General features: G+C 38.2%; 1 protein-coding gene across 4 annotated transcripts in view; it reads right to left on the reverse strand.

Moving 5' to 3' along the window:
• The window catches only part of Ptger3 (prostaglandin E receptor 3), a 200,478-nt gene that overhangs the window by 120,997 nt on the left and 58,547 nt on the right, over positions 1-20,934 (reverse strand). For 2 of the 4 annotated variants that reach the window (XM_078026495.1, XM_078026494.1), the window contains exon 3: positions 5,187-5,278. The exons of 1 other annotated variant lie outside the window; for it this stretch is intronic. In XM_078026495.1, the coding sequence (XP_077882621.1) occupies positions 5,187-5,278 (92 nt within the window). Of the gene's footprint in view, positions 1-1,724; positions 2,652-5,186; positions 5,279-20,934 lie in introns of those variants that run through there. One more of the 4 variants, XM_005332341.5, reaches the window with a different exon arrangement.

Here is a 20,934-nt window from a genome sequence, read left to right on the forward strand (position 1 = left end):
TGAGCTCATTAAATAGTTGGAGATAAGTCTGAATAAAAATTTCATCCCTGCAAATATTTAACTGAGTAAGTACGTGTGTTACTTACCCTACGGGTAAGTAGCATCATCTTCCTTTTATAGATTAGTTGATTGAAACTCAATGAGATTAACTTTCTCAGGGTCACAGAGTTTATGAGTGAAATAGCCATATTTAAATCCAAGTTTGATTCCAAAACCCATCCTTTTACTGCTGCATTATGTTGTCTTTTTTTATTCACTGCATCTTTAGTCAGCTCTTTATTCAAAATAAACTGTCTAAAATTATTTGAACTTATGGAATCAAACAGATTTTTAAGAGTTTATGCAACAGACTTTTTTTCTCTTCTGCAACAGGTTTCTTTTCAGCTGTTGGTTTCTTGGCAGGTGCAGCCTTTTCCCCCACAGGCTTCTTCTCCTTAACACCAACAGCCTTCTTTCCCAGATTCTTTATCACAGGTTTCTTGCCTGCTGTAGACCTCTTCTGATCTTTTTTATCTGATTTAGCTACTGCTGCAGCTGCTGCTGCTTTATCCACTCAGAGTTTGTGATTCTTAAGCAGAATATCATTGTAGCAAATCTCATATCCTACTGTGCTGCATTAAGAGAAGTACACCTGGAATCAATAAAATCGAGTTTGAATCTAAATTCTTACTATATTAACAATGAGACATAGGCAAACCCTCTATAAACAGACATCTTTTGTTAGTTTGTTTTGTTTTTTGGTGCTAGGGATCAAAGGCAAGCACTCTACCAACTGAGCTATATCCTCAGCCCTAAACAGTCATCTTTTGTAATAACAAGATGATAGATACATGGCAGCAAGATAATGACATAGATGAACCATGGGGAAATATAAGTAAACAGTAGTGTTATAGTTTGGATCTTACACACATACCCACAGTACCATAGGCTAAAGGCGTTGTCACCAGCCTGTGTACTTTTGGAAGGTGATAGAATCTTTAGGGGATGGGAAAAGATGGAAGGAAGTTAGGTTATAGGGGCATGCCCTTGAAAGGCATATTAGGATCCTGGTCCCTTCCTCACCCCCAAACCCCACCTTTCTCTTGGCTTCTTGGATATCATAAGATGACCAGCTTCGCTATATCACCTGCTCTTCACCATGATGTTCTTCTGCCATGGCACAGACCCAAAGTATGGGTGCAAGTGACCATGCACTGAAACCATAAGACAAAATTAAATTTTGTCTCCTTTAAGTCAGTTTTCTGAGGTATTTTGTCACAGTGACAAAAGTCTGACTAACACAAGGAACACAGATATTTTTATATTGGAGGCAAAATCTATGTGCTTCATAAAATCCACTGAACTTAAACCTGAAGAATTGTGTAAAGCATAAGATTGGTGCTAGTTAAAACAATTTCAAATGTAGGCTTGAAAGAAAATATGTAGTTTATAGCTAATTCATAATTGATTCAGCTTTTTGAGAAAAGTAACTCTACAATTGGCTTAATCTAGTTGATGAATGACAATGGAGCCAGTTTAGGCTCCTCTGGTGAGACTTCGAAGGCCATATTTTTACCCCTTTCTCATGTTCTCAGAGGTGACAACATGGTAAACCTGTGATGCACTCAGTGAACAGGGTCAGGGGAGCAGAGGCAGAAATGGGGGAACAGCAAGGAAGACACATTGATTGGATTTAAAAGCAGGTGAAGGCATGTCAGTTGAAAGCTATTAAATGACTCAAAATATTTTTTAAAAGTCCACAGAATTTTTTTATTGCAATACAAAGAAGATCCTTTTATTTCACAAAAAAGTAACAAAAATTGATGCAGAATAACTGTCATTTACTAATTTTGCCTTTTTGTATGCTGCCTGAGAAGAAATCTCAAACTGATAGTGATTCAAAAGTAGGATAAAAATGAAGATATAACTAGAAGGCTATGTATGAATTTATTTTTTTGTTGCTTTAACTGAATAACCTGATAGCCTCCTAACTGTTTATAACACATCAAGGATGCCCTTAGCTGCATCAATCCTTTGTCTTTAAAAGCAAAGAAATAGCAGTTAAGCAATCCTGAATTTCCTAATGACCTATAACCAGAATTTAAACTGAAGAACGTTTATTTCTGAACTAAGCCCAGAGGGACACCACATCTCCACAGAGACCCTCCTGCCCTCACTAGGCTTGTTTTCTGTCTCATTAAGTTCATGTCCTCTTAATAGAATTCTTGCTCTCCATGCATTGACTTTTCACTGTCAAAATATACACTGATTTTTCAAATTCATATTGCAAAATCAAAATCATTATAAAATGAACAGCTGTCCACCTTAGTTAAGATTCGGATAAATGTTTCAAGTTGGAGGAAACTCTTGAAATGTGAGTCATTCTTTTGTTTGTCTTTTCCATAAATCGTCCTCAATGGAATCCTACTCAGCTTCTTCAAGCTTGCTCAGAATCTCCCAAGAAATGAATTTAACATTCGGAGGCATGGGTTATAACAATAAAACTGCTCTCCGAGTGTATTACTGACAAGAAAAAAAAAACTAAAATAGAAAAATGAGACAAAAATAAAGATACAGTCCAAAAAACATAATGTTCTTCTTGGTTGGAAAGAAACGCACAGACTCGGGGAAGCAGGAACTGCGCTATAAGTCCAGCTCTGTTCTTTCATTATCTGTTAGAATACAGAGAGAAAGATGCAATAAACTCTAATAGGGATAATTTTTTAAATTTTGTATTGGTATAAGGAGCAATATATAAGTAAGAAATACATATGCTTTATGTAGATAAAACATTTGAAATAATTATGTGCATTTTATAAACAAAAGCAATTATAGGTATATCAAATGACAAATAAACTTGTCATAAAACAAGTCCCAACAAATATATAACTATCATCTAAAAAGAAATAAGGAAGAGGGCAAAGTGAAATAGCTATAAAATACAATGTTTCTCTTATTAATCCCACAAATTGTGATATTTATTTATTTATTTATTTATTTATTTATTTATTTTACTGGGGATTGAACACAGGGGCACTCAACTACTGAGCCACATCCCCAGCCCCATTTTGTATTTCATTTAGAGACAGGGTCTCACTGAGTTGCTTAGTGCCTCACCCTTGTTGAGGCAGGCTTTCAACTCGCCATCCTCCTGTTTCAACTTCCCGAGCCGCTGGGATTACAGGCATGTGCCACTGCACCCGGCTTGATATTTATTTTTTAAGATAATATACAGAACTGGTTAGAGTGAAGCAAAGCAGAAACTCTGATACAGCTTATGAAATTTTAAACCTCTGATAATTCTTTTGGAAAGCAGTCTGATAACATGTATCTGAGTAGTGGAAATAGCACTTAGTAAAGCTTCCTTTCTTTCTAATTACTTTTTATTTTTTTAAGTCTTCTTATGGCAAAAACAAAAAATCAGAAATACTAACTACACCTCTGCTTTTTTTTTTTATTGATTGTTCAAAACATTACAGAGCTCAAGACATATCATCTTTCATACATTCGACTCAATTGGGTTTTGAACTCCCCAAATACATAATACAGACTCACTTCTGTTACATACTCACATTTTTACATAATGGCATATTAATGACTGTTGTACACACCTCTGCTTTTGACCTCTGCCAATGCAGTATTATTTTGACGGTGCCAAATGTGACCACAGATTATGGTTAAGGAAACTATAGTACACTCTTGATAGACTCAAATAAATATTAAAGTAGCTTTACAAAGAATTCGCAAGTAGTCTAAGAAATGTTTATATTAAATGAAATAAGAACAAGATTCAAAAGTGCATATATAATGTCATAATCATAGAAACAAAATCAAGAAAAGTACAGGGGAAAAAAGAACACAAAAAATATACTAATATAGATAGATTTTGCTTGAGTAGTGGAAATAGCATTTAGTAAGCATCCTTTCTTTCTAATTATTTTCATTTTCCAAAGTTTCCATAATACAACCTGGCTTATTTTTCATAATGCAAGGAAAGTACAATAAGGTTGACTTTGGAAAATTAAAGGCAGCATTAAAGTGAACCTACCAAAAAAAAAAAAAAAAGAATGAGATGGGAACCAGGCTTCCTTCTTTTCCCTTCACTCCCCACCCACCCCAGGGGAATCTGCATTGATAGCAAAAACAATGCCAGGTACATGTGTTCATATCTCACAGATATTTTTTTTTTAAAAAAGGGGGGTGCAGGATTCTAAAGGTCAGTTGAGTGAAAATCTGTATTGGCCTCGTGATTTTCAACCTGTTTCCCAGAATCAGCCAGCTTATTCTCACCATGTAGGCCTAGCTACCTATCTCCATGGAAAAACACATTCAATTCTTCCCCTGAAAAACAGAAGCGACTATCTCTCTCTTGCTCTGATCATGGGAGGACAAACAGGCAAGGCAATTAAGCTGCTAAACTGTCCACACTCATAATAACCACTGTACGAGTAAAGGAGTTAGCATACCTGCCAATAACCAAAAAATGAAATAATGTGAGAATATTTTCTTTCCATTAAAAGGAAAAGGTCAAATTATTTGATAAGTCAAGTGTGCGGTCTTTGAAAAAAATAATTTAACATTTCCATTTACATTCTTTCTTAAAAAAAAATAGATCACATAATGCTGTAATAGCCAAAGGGCTTTTTCAGTTAATCCTATGGCTCCTGTAGTCCCTAACAAAAATATAGAAAAAAAGGTGTTCAAGGGAGAAAACTAATAGTCAAATTTTAATATAGCCAACCATGCATCCCAGTTGGCATTGTGTTCTGCTTTCTGGAGTGTACATCCACTGACACGCACATTTCATACAAAATAAATCTAATCAGAAGGGTGACCGAGAGCATGCTAGCCATATGGTGAACACGCTGGATTCTGATGTCTAATTAAAACAGTAGCTTAACCTTAAAATACTCCCGGAGAGTGTCCTTATTATGGAAAATTAGTGACATGCAGGCTTTTTCATGGCAGAATTGGTCTGTCACAAGACCAGACTGGAGCCCATCACATAAAGGTCTTAGAGGAAATTTAAGTAGAGGTAAAAGCAACAATAGCTCTTCTAAGGAATCTGGTACTCTTTAATCACATGTGTATGCTTTCATTTGCACTTTGATTCTTAGAGATACTCTGCCTTCAAAGCATGAACTCAAAGCAGAGCAGAAAGATAACAGACGGCTACAGTGTAAACCTAGGCAGCTTCTAACTCTCACCTTTCCAAGTGGTCACTCCACATCAAGGTTGAGGAGCACTGGTGGGGTAAGGAGGTGGAGCTGGATGCGTAGTTGTTTGTGTGATACCTGATCTGTGAACAGACAGAAGGTTTCAGGGACAGAATTATTGATCATGACTCCTTTTGTCAGATGATACTTCCTTGAACATTCTAAAGAAAACCAAAACCCACATATCAACTCACATTGGTTATCATCTAGTAAATAAAGATGTCTTCACTGTTATCTCCCCAAGACCATCTCATTCTCAACTCTGTGCTTTGATTGACGCTTTTCATTCCTCCTATGCTATGACATCAACTTCTAAACCTCAAGAGCAGCTAGCTCAGAGTTCATTAAATGCCGACTAAAAAGTCTTTGACTTGAAATGATTTGATGTAGGCAAATCTAATTCCAGCACTCTCCAGCTTATTATTTTTTATGACTTCCTACTGCTCTTAGGGTAAAGACTAGAACCTTAACTCACACGCCCTGTTTGATCTGGACTCTGGCTGAAACTGTATCCTTGTTTCAAAACTTTTTGCCCTTTTGTTCTTGGGCACTCAAGCCACACTAGCCATCTTTGAACATTATGCACAGGTCTATACTCCTTTGCACTGGCAATTTCTCCTGCCTGGAGTGATCTTCTATTCCTTCATCTTCTGACTGACTCCTACTCGTCTCACAGGTCTCAACTTGAAAAATCACCTCCTCAGAGGACATCCTGTTGACTAGGTCTGCCCCCCACACACATGTAACCATCACTATGTTCCTTTTTAGGAACTCTGTGTAGTTTGAAACTAATAGCTATTTTGTGATTGATTGTTTGTCAGTATATCTAGGCTATAAGCTTCATGAAGGCAGGAAGTCTGTCTGATTTTGCACACCATTGTATCTCCAACCGCTACCACTCACCTAGCACATAGGTCAGAGTCAGTAAATATTTGTGGCATGAATAAATAATGCTGCAAAACGGGTCCTGAAGCCCATCCCTCAGTGGTATTCTCCTAGTTATAGTCTAAATTCCTTGAATGTAATGGGAAAATTCTAAGAAAATATTTTGTCATAATTGAAAACTATTTTTAAACATTTTCCAGTAATACTCTTACAAGAAAAAGCAGAATGAAATGAAATTCTTACAAGAAACTGTTACGAGCAAAACCAGAAAGAAATGAAACCCAATGTTTTCTAGGTCAGTCTTTTTTTTTTTTTTTGCTAGAGGATTTTTTCTTTCAAACACGTGATAAAGCTCGCCTTTGCATATTTACTCTAGCTGGCATAACATTGCATAAGTTCTCCACTTGGACATGTAGTTTTCCAATTCTTGACTGTGTTCAACAAATGGATGATTTCTACTTTAGGAAGGTCGTGCTTAAAACATTCTGAAATGACATGTCTTTTATGCAGCCCCCCCAAATTCACATTTTGTCCAATAGAAAAGTTCAGCAATTTTCACTGAACTATTATGACTCTGGAAGAATAGTCAGACTTGGGGGAAGAAAAATATCAGGTTTTCCTAGTTATTCCGTAAAACCATCAAAGCCCCTTTTGTACTCTGATGGGGAAAAAATATATATATGCTAAAAAACAACCTTTTAGGACAGGTTCCTGCCTTCAAGAACCACCAGTTTTCTCCAGCTGTCTTGCTACTGGATTCTTGTTTAGAGACCTGTGTTAACTAAGTAAACTCTTGAACTCACATTACTTGTTAGCTAGACTTCACTACTAGCTACAACCTTAGGAATTTGGACATCATGGCTTGTCTCACATCAAATAGCAGAGAAAGCATAAAGGATGAGGCCTGCCAGGTAATTGGTGAAGTACCACGGGGTTCTGAAGCAGGCATGGTCCTTATTGCGCTGTGCAAGGTACTCCTCCTGTGAGTTCTCACTTCCCCTCAGAGCCCTCTCTGCTATTTACCCAGTCATTCTCAATGGAGACCTTTACTTTGCTGTCACCTGAGCCTTTCTCAGCTTCCTCTGCCTTTGCCACAGGGGGATCACTCATTTCAGGCTGTCAATTTTCTTTCTTATAGAGCTTCTTTATTTCACTCCTCTTTTCTGGTGTTTAGATTCTCGCCCTCATTCCTGGCTAGACTATCAGTTTGAACCATATGAAATTATCATTTTTGATAGGTCAAATAACTTCCCCTAAAAAACCTATGCTCTACATGGTGAAACAATTATGTTGGATACTCTAAGGGTGAATATGTGTCTTAGACATTTGTCCAAGCCCACAGCATTACACAGCACCAAAAGTGTACCTAGAGTGAACTAGGAGCTGTGTGTGATTCTGTGTCAATGCAGGTTTATTGATTTTAAAGAATGCACCACTCTGGGGGGTGATGTCCTTAATGGGGGAGGCTATGTGTGTATGAGGGCAGGGTGTATATGGGAAATGTCTGTACCTTCTATTCAATTCTGCTGTGAACTACTCTAAAAAATAAAGTCTTCTTTTTAAAAAATCTTTCTATATTGAGAATTTTATATCTAATTTAACCTAATGATACACTTCTAGTTACTCTTTCCAACCCCAGTTTTTCTTCTCTTTAACATGTCCCTTTTTTTTCAAACTTTTTTTTATTGGTTGTTCACAACATTACAAAGCTCTTGACATATCATATCATATCATATTTCATACATTAGATTGAAGAGGGTTATGAACTCCCAATTTTACCCCAAATGCAGATTGCAGAATCACATCGGTTACACATCCACAATTTTACATAATGCCCTATTAGTAATTGTTGTATTCTGCTACCTTTCCTATCCCCTACTATCCCCCCTCCCCTTCCCTCACATCTTGTCTTCCTATCTCTCTAAGACAAACATCAGTCAACTGCAAATACATTGCTGTAGGATAAAGCCCTGAATTACCTCGGGTCCACCACCTAGTGACTCCAGCCTCCACCTCCAGATTATCCAGATTGATTTTCTGCCTCTAATTTGCATGCAAACTGAGCTTCAATCCCTAAACCATTGTTCTCTCTTCCAAAGACCAGCCAGTGTTTTTTCATCCCTAACTGCTATGGAGTGTACTATTCCCTCTTTCTAAAATGCTTCTCTCCACCTCTCTCCAGAATTAATTCTATTTATAAGGCATATCCTTCAATTTTCTTAAAAAGGTACTTTTCCTTCTTTCATATTTCACAGCATTTTGTACATTATTCAAGGTGTACGTATCATATTGTACTTATTAGCCTGTACATTTGTTTCTCATACTCTGGTTCATGAAGTCCAGTAAGTATCGAATAAAATAAAATCGTAGGCATACAATTGACTCTTCCTCAAGGGCTAACAGCATGCAGTCAAGGAATGACCAAATATTTTAGCACTCATGAGGATCTACTAGGTATAAGCCACTTTGACAGGGGAGATGGCATGCGCTCATAACTTTGTTTTACTTTACTCTAAAATATGTAGTCACTTATGTCCCACATAATACCTTGAGGACATTTATGGTTGTATTTCATCTACCTATGTGTTACTCTTCTTCACTGCACTGAGGAAAACCTAGACAGGGAACATTTCTGAATGAATGAATGAGTCATTAGGAAGGGCCGTTTTGTGTTGAGTGCTCCTAGAAGCAGACCCTGCATCAGGGACTTCTATGTAAGTTAATTATTAAGGATTTGCCCTCAGGAGAAACCAATAAGGGAGCAAAATGTAGGATGAAGAAGAAAGGAAAAAAGGAAAGAAGAAGCCAAGAAGCTTTGTAATTTCAGGTGAATCTAGTCTCAAATTGATCCTCAAGGGAACTCCAGAGCATGAAAGATACTGCAAAGTTTGTCCTATCTCTTGATAAGGGGTCAGTGATTTTCTGCTCCCACATCTATCAGTCACTGCTGATTTAGAGGGAGAAATAAAAGCTGCTGTGCCCAGTGGTCAGCCTCTGAAGGTCACTGAGTAAGCAGCTAGCAGTGAAACAAGCAGAGACTAGGTTGGGCATACAGCTGCATATGGAGCCTAAGAGGTACGGGGGGAATCCAGTTGTGTGGGATGCAGTGTTTGGCAGTTATGCTAAACTAGTACTGGAGGGAGCAGACATTGTACATGAACTGGGGAACTCTGAAAAGTATGACCTGCTGAAAATAATCTTCTCTCTCACACTAGGGATTGCTGTAAGTTCCTTTACTAGAGACAAAGCTTTTAATCTAGGTGGAGAAGCAATATTTAAAAAAGTGAATCTTTGTGTGGAAGGGAGAAAAGTAGAAACATTTATTTGAAAACTTCCATATGTTAGGTGATACTGAACTCTTTTGCTTTTGATTCCAATTAATGCTCAACTCCATTTAACACACTGACTTTCATCCCCAGCAAAGTATGGGCCTTTTCTGGAAATGTAGACGCATCTACTGATGGGTCTTTCTCAGACACCTTAGCTCTTGTCAACCCGAGGATTGATCCTTATGCTGCTGGAGGTCTTCCTGCCTGAAATAAGTCCTTTTGCTCATGTTTCACGTAAGCTTGTAGTTTTGCTGAATTCTTGCAAAGTGCCAAATGTATATGGTATTCAAGTTGCTAGCAAAGCTGGTCCTCTCTCTGGATATTAAAGCCTAAGAATTTCAGTTAAAACAGTGTTATTTTTTAAGGCACATTACAGAACATTTTTAAAGAATTCAGTAAGACACTGAAAGTGTGTGTGTGTGTGTGTGTGTGTGTGTGTGTGTGTGTGTGTGTGTAAAGAAAGTTTCTTAGACCAAGTTATTTTACTGTGGCATTTATGGTAAAAGGATTGTTGTGAGTGGTTATTCACAGACACTTGAACACAGTCCAGTTTTTGGTCTTCTTCTGTGGATGGATTGTGTACTCTGTGGCTGTTGGTGGTTTGGCTGAGGAGGCCTGGTGCCTAGGTTTACAGAGACGCTGTCTCTGTGTGCTCAGCACTGTGCTAGTCTGTCTGCAAGATTCTTTCCAGAATGATCTATCTGTACCACAGGCTGTAGCTCCTTTACAGCATGTCACTAGAGAGTTCCCTCTGCCCACTCGCTTCAGCTCATTAAATTATTCCCATTCACTGCCTGATTGTAGGCGACTGGGACTATGGCAGTCTGTGCTGGTGAATTTGCATGCATGACATGCTATAAAGACGAGCTTGATGTTTTGAAGAACACAGAGAAAACTACTCTAGAATTCCCTCTTTTCGCTTCTAATTACCTATGTTCTTGTTACAGATCATCCTGCTCCGGTAGCTATTCCCTTCCTCTTCTGACTTCCTGTCCCCTGGCTCCTTTCCATCCACTTTCAAACATGGAAAGGCTTCTCTTATCTTGGGAAACAAAATACACACAGACACCTGTGCTTGACTGCTTGCCTCTCCCGCTTCCTGTCAGTGCAGCCCACTTTCTCACTTCCCTTTACCACCAGTTTCCCGAAGCAATGTATCTGATGCTCCTGTTTTCTCCTCTCAACTCCATCCTAAACAATCAACCAGAATTATAAAGTGCTTTCCCTTTGTCAGGAAGCTCTAAACACTTCACCAATATTAACTCATTTAATAATTATCATCTGTATTTGACATACAAGGCAACAGAGGCACAAATAAGTCACTTAGTATTTGCCATCATCCCTGGTATTGTACTCAGGCTAGATAGATTTGTACAATAAATTAAGCCCTCTTATTTGCAGACTTGCCCCCCCTTTTTTTTACATTACTATAATGAGACCCCATTAATCTGGAATGAATAAATCATTCTAATGAGGGATGAACTAATTTTTATATTTTGATGAGATAAAAACAGAAATTAACTGGTCAGTTAATAAGTAAAACATGGAAAGTAATGGGGACAAATTTTGATCTATTCAAGGGAACAATTCTGACAATTGGAGAATGCTGAAATGCAAATCCAGGTTTCTAATAACAAGTGAGTTTTCCCAATCTCAGTACCAAAATCTATAATGTAATTCGGGATTTGTGCTTTGAAAAATGTCTACTCTAGTGGGGAAACAATTGAAATAATAAGAAATGATAGAAAATGGCATATAACCACACTCTAAAGAACAGTGTGGTGAAGATTGTCTTCATCTAATTTGTTGGAATTTGCAGGGCATATCCTGAGAGCTGCTAAGCCCTTCTTAGGCACTGGGCCAGCTACCACCAAGAGGGTGGGAATCCCTGTGGGAGTAAACAAAACTGCACACTTTCAAGCTAAAAGGAGCCTTGGAGATTATGCCATCCAGCTTTCTCATTTACAGATGAGGCTATAAGGCCAAGTCTGTTTTATAGTTACAGAGCTAGTTTGCAGCAAAGTTGTGTCTGATAGCAAGCCTCCTCATTTATGTTCCAATAAAATGTTTGCAGATTTGGTCCATTTGAAAACACCCTAGAGTTTAAGTTTTCATCAAATGCTTTATGGTAGAAGGCCAGGGCAGGGGGATAAATGGAGAGAGAGAAAGGGATAATTCCTCAGAGTGAAACTGTAATGTGTGACTTGGTCACTAATGCTCATCACTAAGCCCTACAATGGCAGAGATTTTCATCTGCTTTGTCTATTGAGGCACTGATGGGATACAAGAGGGCTGTCACAGGGCAACGTAATTACTATGGGGTGTTTGAGTGAACAATATTTAAATGTTTTTACATAACTTACCTACAAGTGGGTAGACATTATTTCCATTTAATCAATGAAAAAATTAAAACTCAATGCAGTTTAGCAACTTGCTCAAATCTAGATCTAGGTTTGAGTAAAAATATTGTTTTCTTTACAAAATATGAGTTAACTAATTATCCAGTAGAGGGTACAAAGAGAGATGTGTAACCACATCAACATTCTAAGGAAATGGGTACAGCTGTTATGTTATCTACTGCCAGTATTGACGTCTGGTCTCTCTGGAGTGAGGTTTCATTTCTACTCCGGATCCTACTATATCACACTAACAAGAAGAAACGGTTTCCCCTCGTTATTCTCCAAAGTTTCCTTCCTTTCTTATCACTCTTCTCAGAATTCACACTGCCTAGGGAGACAGAGTGGAGGGCAGAGCCTCTCCTTCTCTTGATCCTCCTCATGGCTCTGAGCAGACTCAGAGAAGCTCCAACTACAAGATTTCTCTAATTTGACAACCTTCTCCTCAACTGACTCCATTTACTGTGGGGCTCAGAGCTTCACCTCACCTCCAAAAGGACTTTAGAGTTAGTAGGCTCTGTGACATCCAGGACTTCTGTTTGAATCTTAATCCCTTAAAGGGGATTCTGTCTCTTTTCCCTTCCAAAACACTAAGATATAATTATTCTAAACAGAATAGACCTTAAGCACAGTTATATTAGTTTCCTCATAATAATACAGATTGAAGATGTTTTAAAAATTCAGAGAAAAGGGAAAGAAATTTAGCAGATTGGAGGTTTCATAAGAAGGTATAGGATATAAAAAATAATATTTGGGAGAAGGGGATGGAAGGCTGAAGAAAGAGAGAGTTTTGAATGAGGAAGAGTCAAGACGAGTGGGCAAACACAGATGGCGACAATAGACGTTTCACTTTTGGACTAAGATTGGGTAGGGTGGTATAGCAACTGGAGAAACAGAACTACTACCCAAACCAAGACTTTGAGGATTATAATGTTTGAGGATTACAAATGGTGGTTGGTTGTCAAAATCCTAATTCATGGAGAAGTGTCAAAGATTAAACAACCCCCTTGTATGAGTGGCCTCCTGGACTTCCAAAGCTCAAGGCTCAGTATCGTGAGGAACACTGACTACATCTCTCTCTGTAACATTGCCTGGTACATCTGCTCTCATTCTGGGCTCCTCACAAGACTCCAATAAACCTAAATGTCAACACTGAAGATGGATCTCATCCCAGATATAATCTGATTTCATGCTACAAAGGAAGAGGTATGAAATCTTCCCTTTTAAATTCTGACCCATACTTTGTAAATGAAAGGTAAGAGTTTTTAAATACCCTTATAGTCTAACCAGTCTTTTGTGGGAAATTTGGACTGTATGTTGCTTCTCTGTAAAGAAGAATATATCAGTTTCTCCACAGCATCCCACAAAATCTTTAGATACTATACTTCCAGATAGTTCATCATGTTTCTACTGCTAAAAATGTTCTCATTTCCTCTTCAACTAGTTAATCTTCATCAGAAGAGTACACGTAATGTTTCATTTGGATATTAGTTTTAATATCCATTTTCCATTTTATCACCAATTTCCAATTTGTCTCCTTTATTTTTTACCTTCTGACTGGACACAACTTCTATTAGAAAGTGACTTTTCACATCTAGCCTCTGGTGTTACCCATCCTTCATAAAATCCTGTGTTTGGCCACATGGTATGGAAGACAATAGACTTTAGAACATACATCTACATAGAATACTGGCTCCTCTAGTGATTAGCTGTGAGACATTCAGCAAGCTACTTGAATTTGCTGGGCTTTAGTTTCCTCCTCAGTAAAATAGGGATAACGGTAGCAAATTCCCCTTGAGATTGTTGGTAGAATCTAAGAGGGTTAATGTATGTGAAGTGGTGAGAACAGAATCTGACACCATGTCACAAAGTGAGTGCTCAGAAAGTATTTGCTATAAATACTGTCTTAAGAACTGAACAGAGCTCCTAACATTGCATATTGTAACTGTAAAATGTAACTGCAGTATAAGGAACTTTACTGATATTCTAAACAACAAAGTAGTTATGGTACTTATGACTTAATGTAACCCATTGGTATAAATAAACATGGCCACTTGGACAAAGAAAATAAAATAATGCTCATCACTAAGCCCCACAAAGGCAGAGATTTTCATCTGCTTTGTCTATTGATGCACTGAGGGACTACACTAGCATACTAAATATCATATCCACTACATTAGATATGATATTTAGTATGCTAGCCTCCTACAGGTATTGCAAAGGAAAATTCCCCAGTCTGCAACCTTTGCTGAAGGGAGAGTCACAGGTTTCCAGATTTTCTACAAAGATTCTGTATAGCGAATTCTTACCTGACTGAACAAAGTATGGAAACACAAGATAGAGGTTAGCCACTGACTCATGACCTTGCCAGTCAAGGAATAATGAGCTGACAAGGCAGAGATTTCTTCTCTTGAGATCTGAATTTGGAAATGTCAGAAAAATGAGGAAGATAGCATCAGGACCAGAGCCATGATGGAACCAATTATGAAGTTAGGAAATTATATTGACAGTAGAGAGAAAGAATAGGCAATTGGTAATGGAAACCCAATTGAACAGGGAGAAAATAAGTATAATAATTGTGGAGGGTGGACATGAAAATCAGTTTATTTCAGTTATTGATTTATGGGTTTCTGTTTGGCCCTCTAACTCCAGCTTACATACCCAAAGCTATAACGTTCCATTACATTAAAATCTTACTTCAGCTAACTTAAGTGCTAGTCTTTTTCTTATATCCCAAAGAAACTGAATAACTAAACAATGCAAGCATCTTAGATAATCCTTACTTCAGTAATCCTGGTGCTCACCAGTCGCTCAACCCACCTCCCTGCAATGCACCCACACACTATCCCCACAGTTATCCTCATTCACAACCAGATCCTATCCCTTTTGGCATATGCACAGACTAAATTTTTCTTGCAAGGGTTAATTCAAATCCCACTTTCATCCATGCAAGATAGAGATGGCTCCAAATTTTGTGAGACCTGAAGAATATGCAACTCTCTTTAATAAAATGAATATAAAACTTAGTCCAGGACCTAGAAAAGTTTTGTGCAAGTGAAGGGCTATGAAGCTTGAGCTTCATTAGCTTTCTGTGTACTGCCTAGAACTTTTCTAAAATAACTTTTATGAAAATATTCTACCAGGTATATTTATTTACAACAGTGAGTATAATCACACATGCCTGTTGGAAGAATTACCTTAATCTTGCCTCTACCACCTCCCACTTTGGAAGCATTATTTGTAGTTGGACTGTAGTATTCCTTTATCTTGGGGCCTTAGGAAGTAATTTCTGATATTTTACATATCTACTTTTGGTTGGGAAAACATCAGTACATACCACTGCTCCAGCTCATTCAGAACCTAGCATATGCTCCTGGTGTTGTCAACTAAGCCATTCTCAACATAGTTATTTTTAAAGAAAATCTGATTATTACACATGTACATACACAAACATCCCCTCACAAATCTTCCACAAAATTGCTTGTTGTTTTCCTATAATATCCTTCAAACAAAGACCAAAATCCCATGGCACAAAAACCTCCTCTTCACTTCTCCAAGTTAATTTCCCCTCCCTCCCTCTCCATATTAGCAGAGGTAAGATATTTTCCATTTGTGGACATCCATGAAAGGGAAAAGTCAATAAACATGAGGAACAGTTATCTCTGGTTTTAAAGTCCACTCAGTCTTTTTTTTCCCACTTCCTCCCTCCTCATTCACACTTGCCTGAGTGGAATTTTCAGTAAAGAATCTGACAAGAGGTGGTGGATTTATTACTCCGCTTGATTTAACCATTCCACCAATTAAGCATGTACTGAAATATCATATTGTACCTCATAAATACATGATGTATACAACTGTTATTTGTCAACTGAAAGTAAAATATTTTTTAAAGTAGACAATAAATAAATAATATATATAAATAAATAAATAGCTGGTGCACTTCAGTGAGTCTCCAGAGATTTGCAGAAAGGAGAGACAGGCAGGCTGGGGGTGACGCCCTGGAGAGAGGACAATACCTGGAAAAATAGACCAGAGTGAGGCCGCAGGACCTGTGGCAGTGCAGAGCGGTGGGCCAGAGAGAAACCCACCAAGTGACAGCTGGACATCAAGAACTTCCAAGAATCATGAAGATTCGGTGGGGACTGCATCTCCTGGAGTCAGCCAGAATGTGCTTTTATTTGGTCTTACAGGAATAGAACTTCATATGGCTAGAATTGGGGGATATGTGGATCCAACCAGAGTCACTTACTGAATATCAATATCACTTAATTGTAGGTTCTTTGGAGGCAGCCTTCATTTCTATCCTGTTTATGCTCTGTGTCCACACATCACAGTGCCTGGCAGAAAGTATGAACTTGGTAAGTATTTGGTGAATAAAAGAATTTCTGATCTTTTCTTCTAGCTCTTTCAAATCAGAATAAATTGAAAAGGAATAAATCCAAAAGAAATAAGTCCATAAATCCAAGGAACCCATCATGATGCCTGACGCAGACTGGCACGAGTTACTATTTGCTGGCTGGATTTAGAATGTACTTTATAAGCAGAAAGGGAAATTTTTTCTTTAAGCTCAAGTGATAACCATGCACACCTGGTGACATTCACATCCTGCCTTATCTTTTATGTGCTCTCCAGCTCTGTAAAGGTGAACCAGGCAAAAGGAAGAAAAAATTTTGATACTAGCAGTACAGTACTCTAGAGACCAGCTCCATATTTGCTACTCCTCCATTCATTGAATTTGGTTGATTTGTTTCTCTGTTGGACCTTATGGGGTCCAAACCAGGAAGATGCAACCATAACCCAGGAGGGAAACTGTCACCTGTGGCTGGTTCCTGAAAGAGCCTAGATCCCTGGATTGATTATTGTCTTGTGAAAAACTAAGCTGGGCAGAGGCTTATTAGTGCACGTAATCATTGGGTCGAGTACTGGAAATTGTTCTTACTAGACATGCAGTACTGTGCGGCTTAGCTATGATACTTGTCTGCTTTGATGTTAATTGATTTAAATTAGAAACTATAACAAAGCTATTGATTTAAATAACAAAATTATTTTAACTGTTTGAAATGCTGGACCAATAAAACAATAACCATAGCCTGGGAACTCAACAAGTTATCAGCTTAAAGGAAGAAAAAAATAAAAATATGGGTTTTTGTTTGTTTGTTTGTCTGTCTGTCTGTCTTGCAGGGCTGGGGATTAAACCCAGGGCTTCATGCATGCTTGGCAAGCACTCCACCACTGAGCTATATCCCAAGCCCTCCATTTTTTGTGTGTGTATTTTTTAAAAGATGGCTAAGAAGGAAGTTGTACAGTTCAGAAAAATCATAAAGATATTTTGGTGAAACAATAACAATATTCTCCAAATCTCTGAATCCTTCCTAATATCTTTTCTGGTACTGGTAACAATACTGTCTCTCACCTTTCCTCTCCCTCCTAGAAGCCCTCCTATGTTGCAGTGCCCAGAAAATGGGAACGTGAACTCCCATTGGTACAGAAAGAGAAGATCATTGCTGGAAAGTGATTTGCAGACAAAAGTCCTTCTAATGCTAGGAGGAGGCCCCAATATCAGAAGGGAAGTGGGAGATGATGTCCTTAGTTCTCCATCACAACTGCCTCAGCATCAAACCCCAGAAGTCAGGGGAAGAAGAGGAAGCCCTCTTAAGCTCTCAAAAGAAGGAATGGCCATGGGCCACTGAGGACACTGCCTCACCGGGAGCCCTGGCACCCCTGATGGACATGAGTGGGAAGGCCAGTGAGGATCCCTGCATCTCCCCCAGTGTCGCTGGACTCTCCCTGGGGCTCAAGGAAGGGACTGGAAAGCTAAACACCAGAGGGACTGCTGCAAAGCTACTGTGGTCAGGGCCAGTGTGCCATCCTGGCAGAGAAAGCAGTTCCTATGGGGTGAAGAGCCCAGAGTATCTAGAAGGAAGTGGCTGAGCCTGGGTATCTACTACAACCAAGAGAAGATAGTGGGGCCAAGGCTGTAAGGCAAGGCCGCAGGGCTCAAGCCATGTAAGGAAGCATGTAAGGAAGCAGTCCACTGCTTTAACCAGCAGCTGTCAGCAACCAGGCAAGACAAAGCCAACCATGGGAAGCCACAGAGGAGCCAAAGTGTGGAACCAGGACCTACACATGGCCAAGTTGCCTCCCTCCACTGCCATCGTCAGGAGAGTATGAAAGCTTCTCCCTCACACAGATGCATCTTGGTAGGGATTAGAGAGCCGGAGAAACCACCAAGAATAAGGTCACTTACCTCAAAGACTGAGTTAACCCAAACTGAACAAAATCTGAGAACCCACCCTGCTATTCTCCTACCTCCTAGGCCCTGGCAGCTGACAACAAGGATTTATGAAGATGTTTTGTTCTCTATAGAAAAATTTTGAATACATAAAATTGTATCCATTTCCAATTAGTATTTATTGCACTTCTACTACAGCCTAGGTTTTAGACTATGCAATTTCACCCTAGCTATTAACAAAAGTAGAGACTCTCAGAGCTAAATAGCAGTCAATGAAGCTAAATATTATAATACATGATCTACTTTTGTAAACCAGTGAATAAAGGCCTTTTCTTGTCCTATTTGATGCATTATAAAGATCATCAGGAAGGAAACCAAAATACTGCCCAAGAGAACTAATAAAAAGGCCATCCTAGTTCCAAACTGGGGCTGTATGTCAAAACGCAAATTTAAGTCTGACAAAAGGTAGAAGATATGTTCTGCTGTAAAAATTAAAATCGAAGAAGGCCAATCGAAAGTCTCATTGCAATTTTATCCATAGCTTTCAGAGGCAAATCACAAGAAATACAGCTCAGATAAAAAGAGAATAATCAAATGCGCTCTTATAGTATATTACCACATCAATAGTTGAGAAGGATTAGATACGATTAAAAACCATCATCAATATGGTAATTGCACTGAGTAATGGATTCCATGATACATGCATCCTTATTCTCCTTATTAACTAAAGTCCCATTAGTTAATATATGGCCATTTGGAAACTGGATCTTGCCTAAAAGAACGCACACTCATACAGGTCAGAGCTCATTTGATTAATCTCTGTGCATCTGAGTACTCTGGAGAATGTCCTGGTCCCTGAAGCTGCAGGTGTGATCAGTGTCTGTGGCAAAACATTTAACTTCGCTAAGAGGTGATTCCCTGTGGTCCCTGCCATGCATAGCAACAAGACACAAGCATCCAATAGAATCAAATTAAATCAGAGCCAGTATAACCCTGTCATGAGAATATTAATTGGATACTAGCAAAAGCTACCAAAGTTCTTCCAAATATCAGGCAATTAAATTCAACTTAACTTAGTAGTAGAGGTCAGTTCAATTTAGTAGTCATTGATTACTTATCTTTTTTAAAAAAAATATTTTTATAGTTGTAGTTGGACACAATACCTTTATTTTATTTATTTTTATGTGGTGCTGAGGATGGAACCCAGCATCTCACACATGCTAGGCGAGTGCTCTAGCCTAGCACTGAGCCTCAACCGCAACCCATGATTACTTACTTATCTTTTATGTATAAGACAACGTCCTACTAGGAATTAAACTAGAGACTTTGCTCCTAATGAAGAAAAAGTAGGCCCAAATCTCCATCATATCGAATTAGGCCCCAACTTCCTTAATAAGACTCATATAGCACAAGAATTAAAATCAAGAATCAATAAATGGGATGGACTCAAACTAAAAAGCTTCTAAGAAAAAGAAACAGTGAGTTTAATAGAGTACTTACAGAATGGGAGCAAATCTTTACAACAAGCACACCTAATCTCTAGGATATATAAAGCACTTAAAACCTTAACACCAAACAAACAAATAACCCAACCAATAAATGGGCTAAGGAATTGAACAGACACTTCTCAGAAGAAGATATAATCAACAAACATATGAAAAAATGTTCAACATCTCTAGCAATTAGAGAAATTATTACTCTAAGATTTCATCTCACTCCAGTCAGAATGGCAGCTATCAGGAATACAAACAACAATAGAAGTGTTGGTGAGGATGTGGAGAAAAAGGCACACTCATACATTGCTGGTGGGACTGCAAATTGATGCAGCCAATATGGAAAGCAGTATGGAGATTTCTTGGAAAATTGGGAATGGAACACCATTTGATCCAGATATCCCTCTCCTCAGCCTATACCCAAAGAACTTAAAAACAGCACACTACAGGGACACAGGCACATCAATATTTATAGCATCACAACTCACAATAGCTAAACTGTGGAACCAACCTAGATGCCCTTCAATAGATAAGTGGATAAAAAAATGTGGCATATATACACAATGGAATATTACTCAGCAATAAAAGAGAATAAAATCATGGCATTTGCAGGTAAATGAATGGAGTTGGAGAATATAATGCTAAGTGAAGTAAGCCAATCCCAAAAAACCAAAGGCCAAGTGTTTTCTTTGATATGAGGATGCTGACTCATAATGGCTATGGGTGGAGGAGCATGGGAGGAATGGAGGAACTTTAGATAGGTCAAAGGAGAGGGAGGAGAAGGGAGGTGGCAAGCGGGTAGGAATGATGGTGTAATGAGTTAGACGTCATTACCCTAAGTACATGTATGAAGACACAAATGGTGTGAAAATACTTTGTGTACAATCAGTGACTTGAAAAATTGTGCTGTATGTGTGTAATATGAAATGAGTTGCATTCTGCAATGATGTATAACAAATTAGAATAAATAAATAATTTTTTTAAAAGACAGCATCCTAGGAATTAAAAAATCTCAATTCAAACCAATAAAAATGTTGTAAACTGTATCTGATTACAAAGTACTTACTATATAGTATAAGTTATATGTATTTACTGGTTATGATGAGTCTAAATTCTCAATGCATTCCCATTTCTCTAGTGGCGAGAACATCAAAATAAAAATGACTAAAGTCCCATTAGTTAATATATGGCCATTTGGAAACTGGATCTTGCCTAAAAGAAGTTAAAAAGCCTGTTGCTTAATTTTAAATACAAAACAATACAGCAAACTGTCTAGAATTTAGCGTTTCTTTTTCATAATAATGTAATAACTAGGAACCTCAGGCAGTACCTTGATAGTTTCTCTGCCATAAAATAACTCATAAAGAGGAAACACATTTTAAAAAATAATTCACTATATGTACA

The sequence above is a fragment of the Ictidomys tridecemlineatus genome, chromosome 11 (genome assembly GCF_052094955.1).
Source record: "Ictidomys tridecemlineatus isolate mIctTri1 chromosome 11, mIctTri1.hap1, whole genome shotgun sequence".
Classification (NCBI taxonomy): Eukaryota; Metazoa; Chordata; class Mammalia; order Rodentia; family Sciuridae; genus Ictidomys; species Ictidomys tridecemlineatus.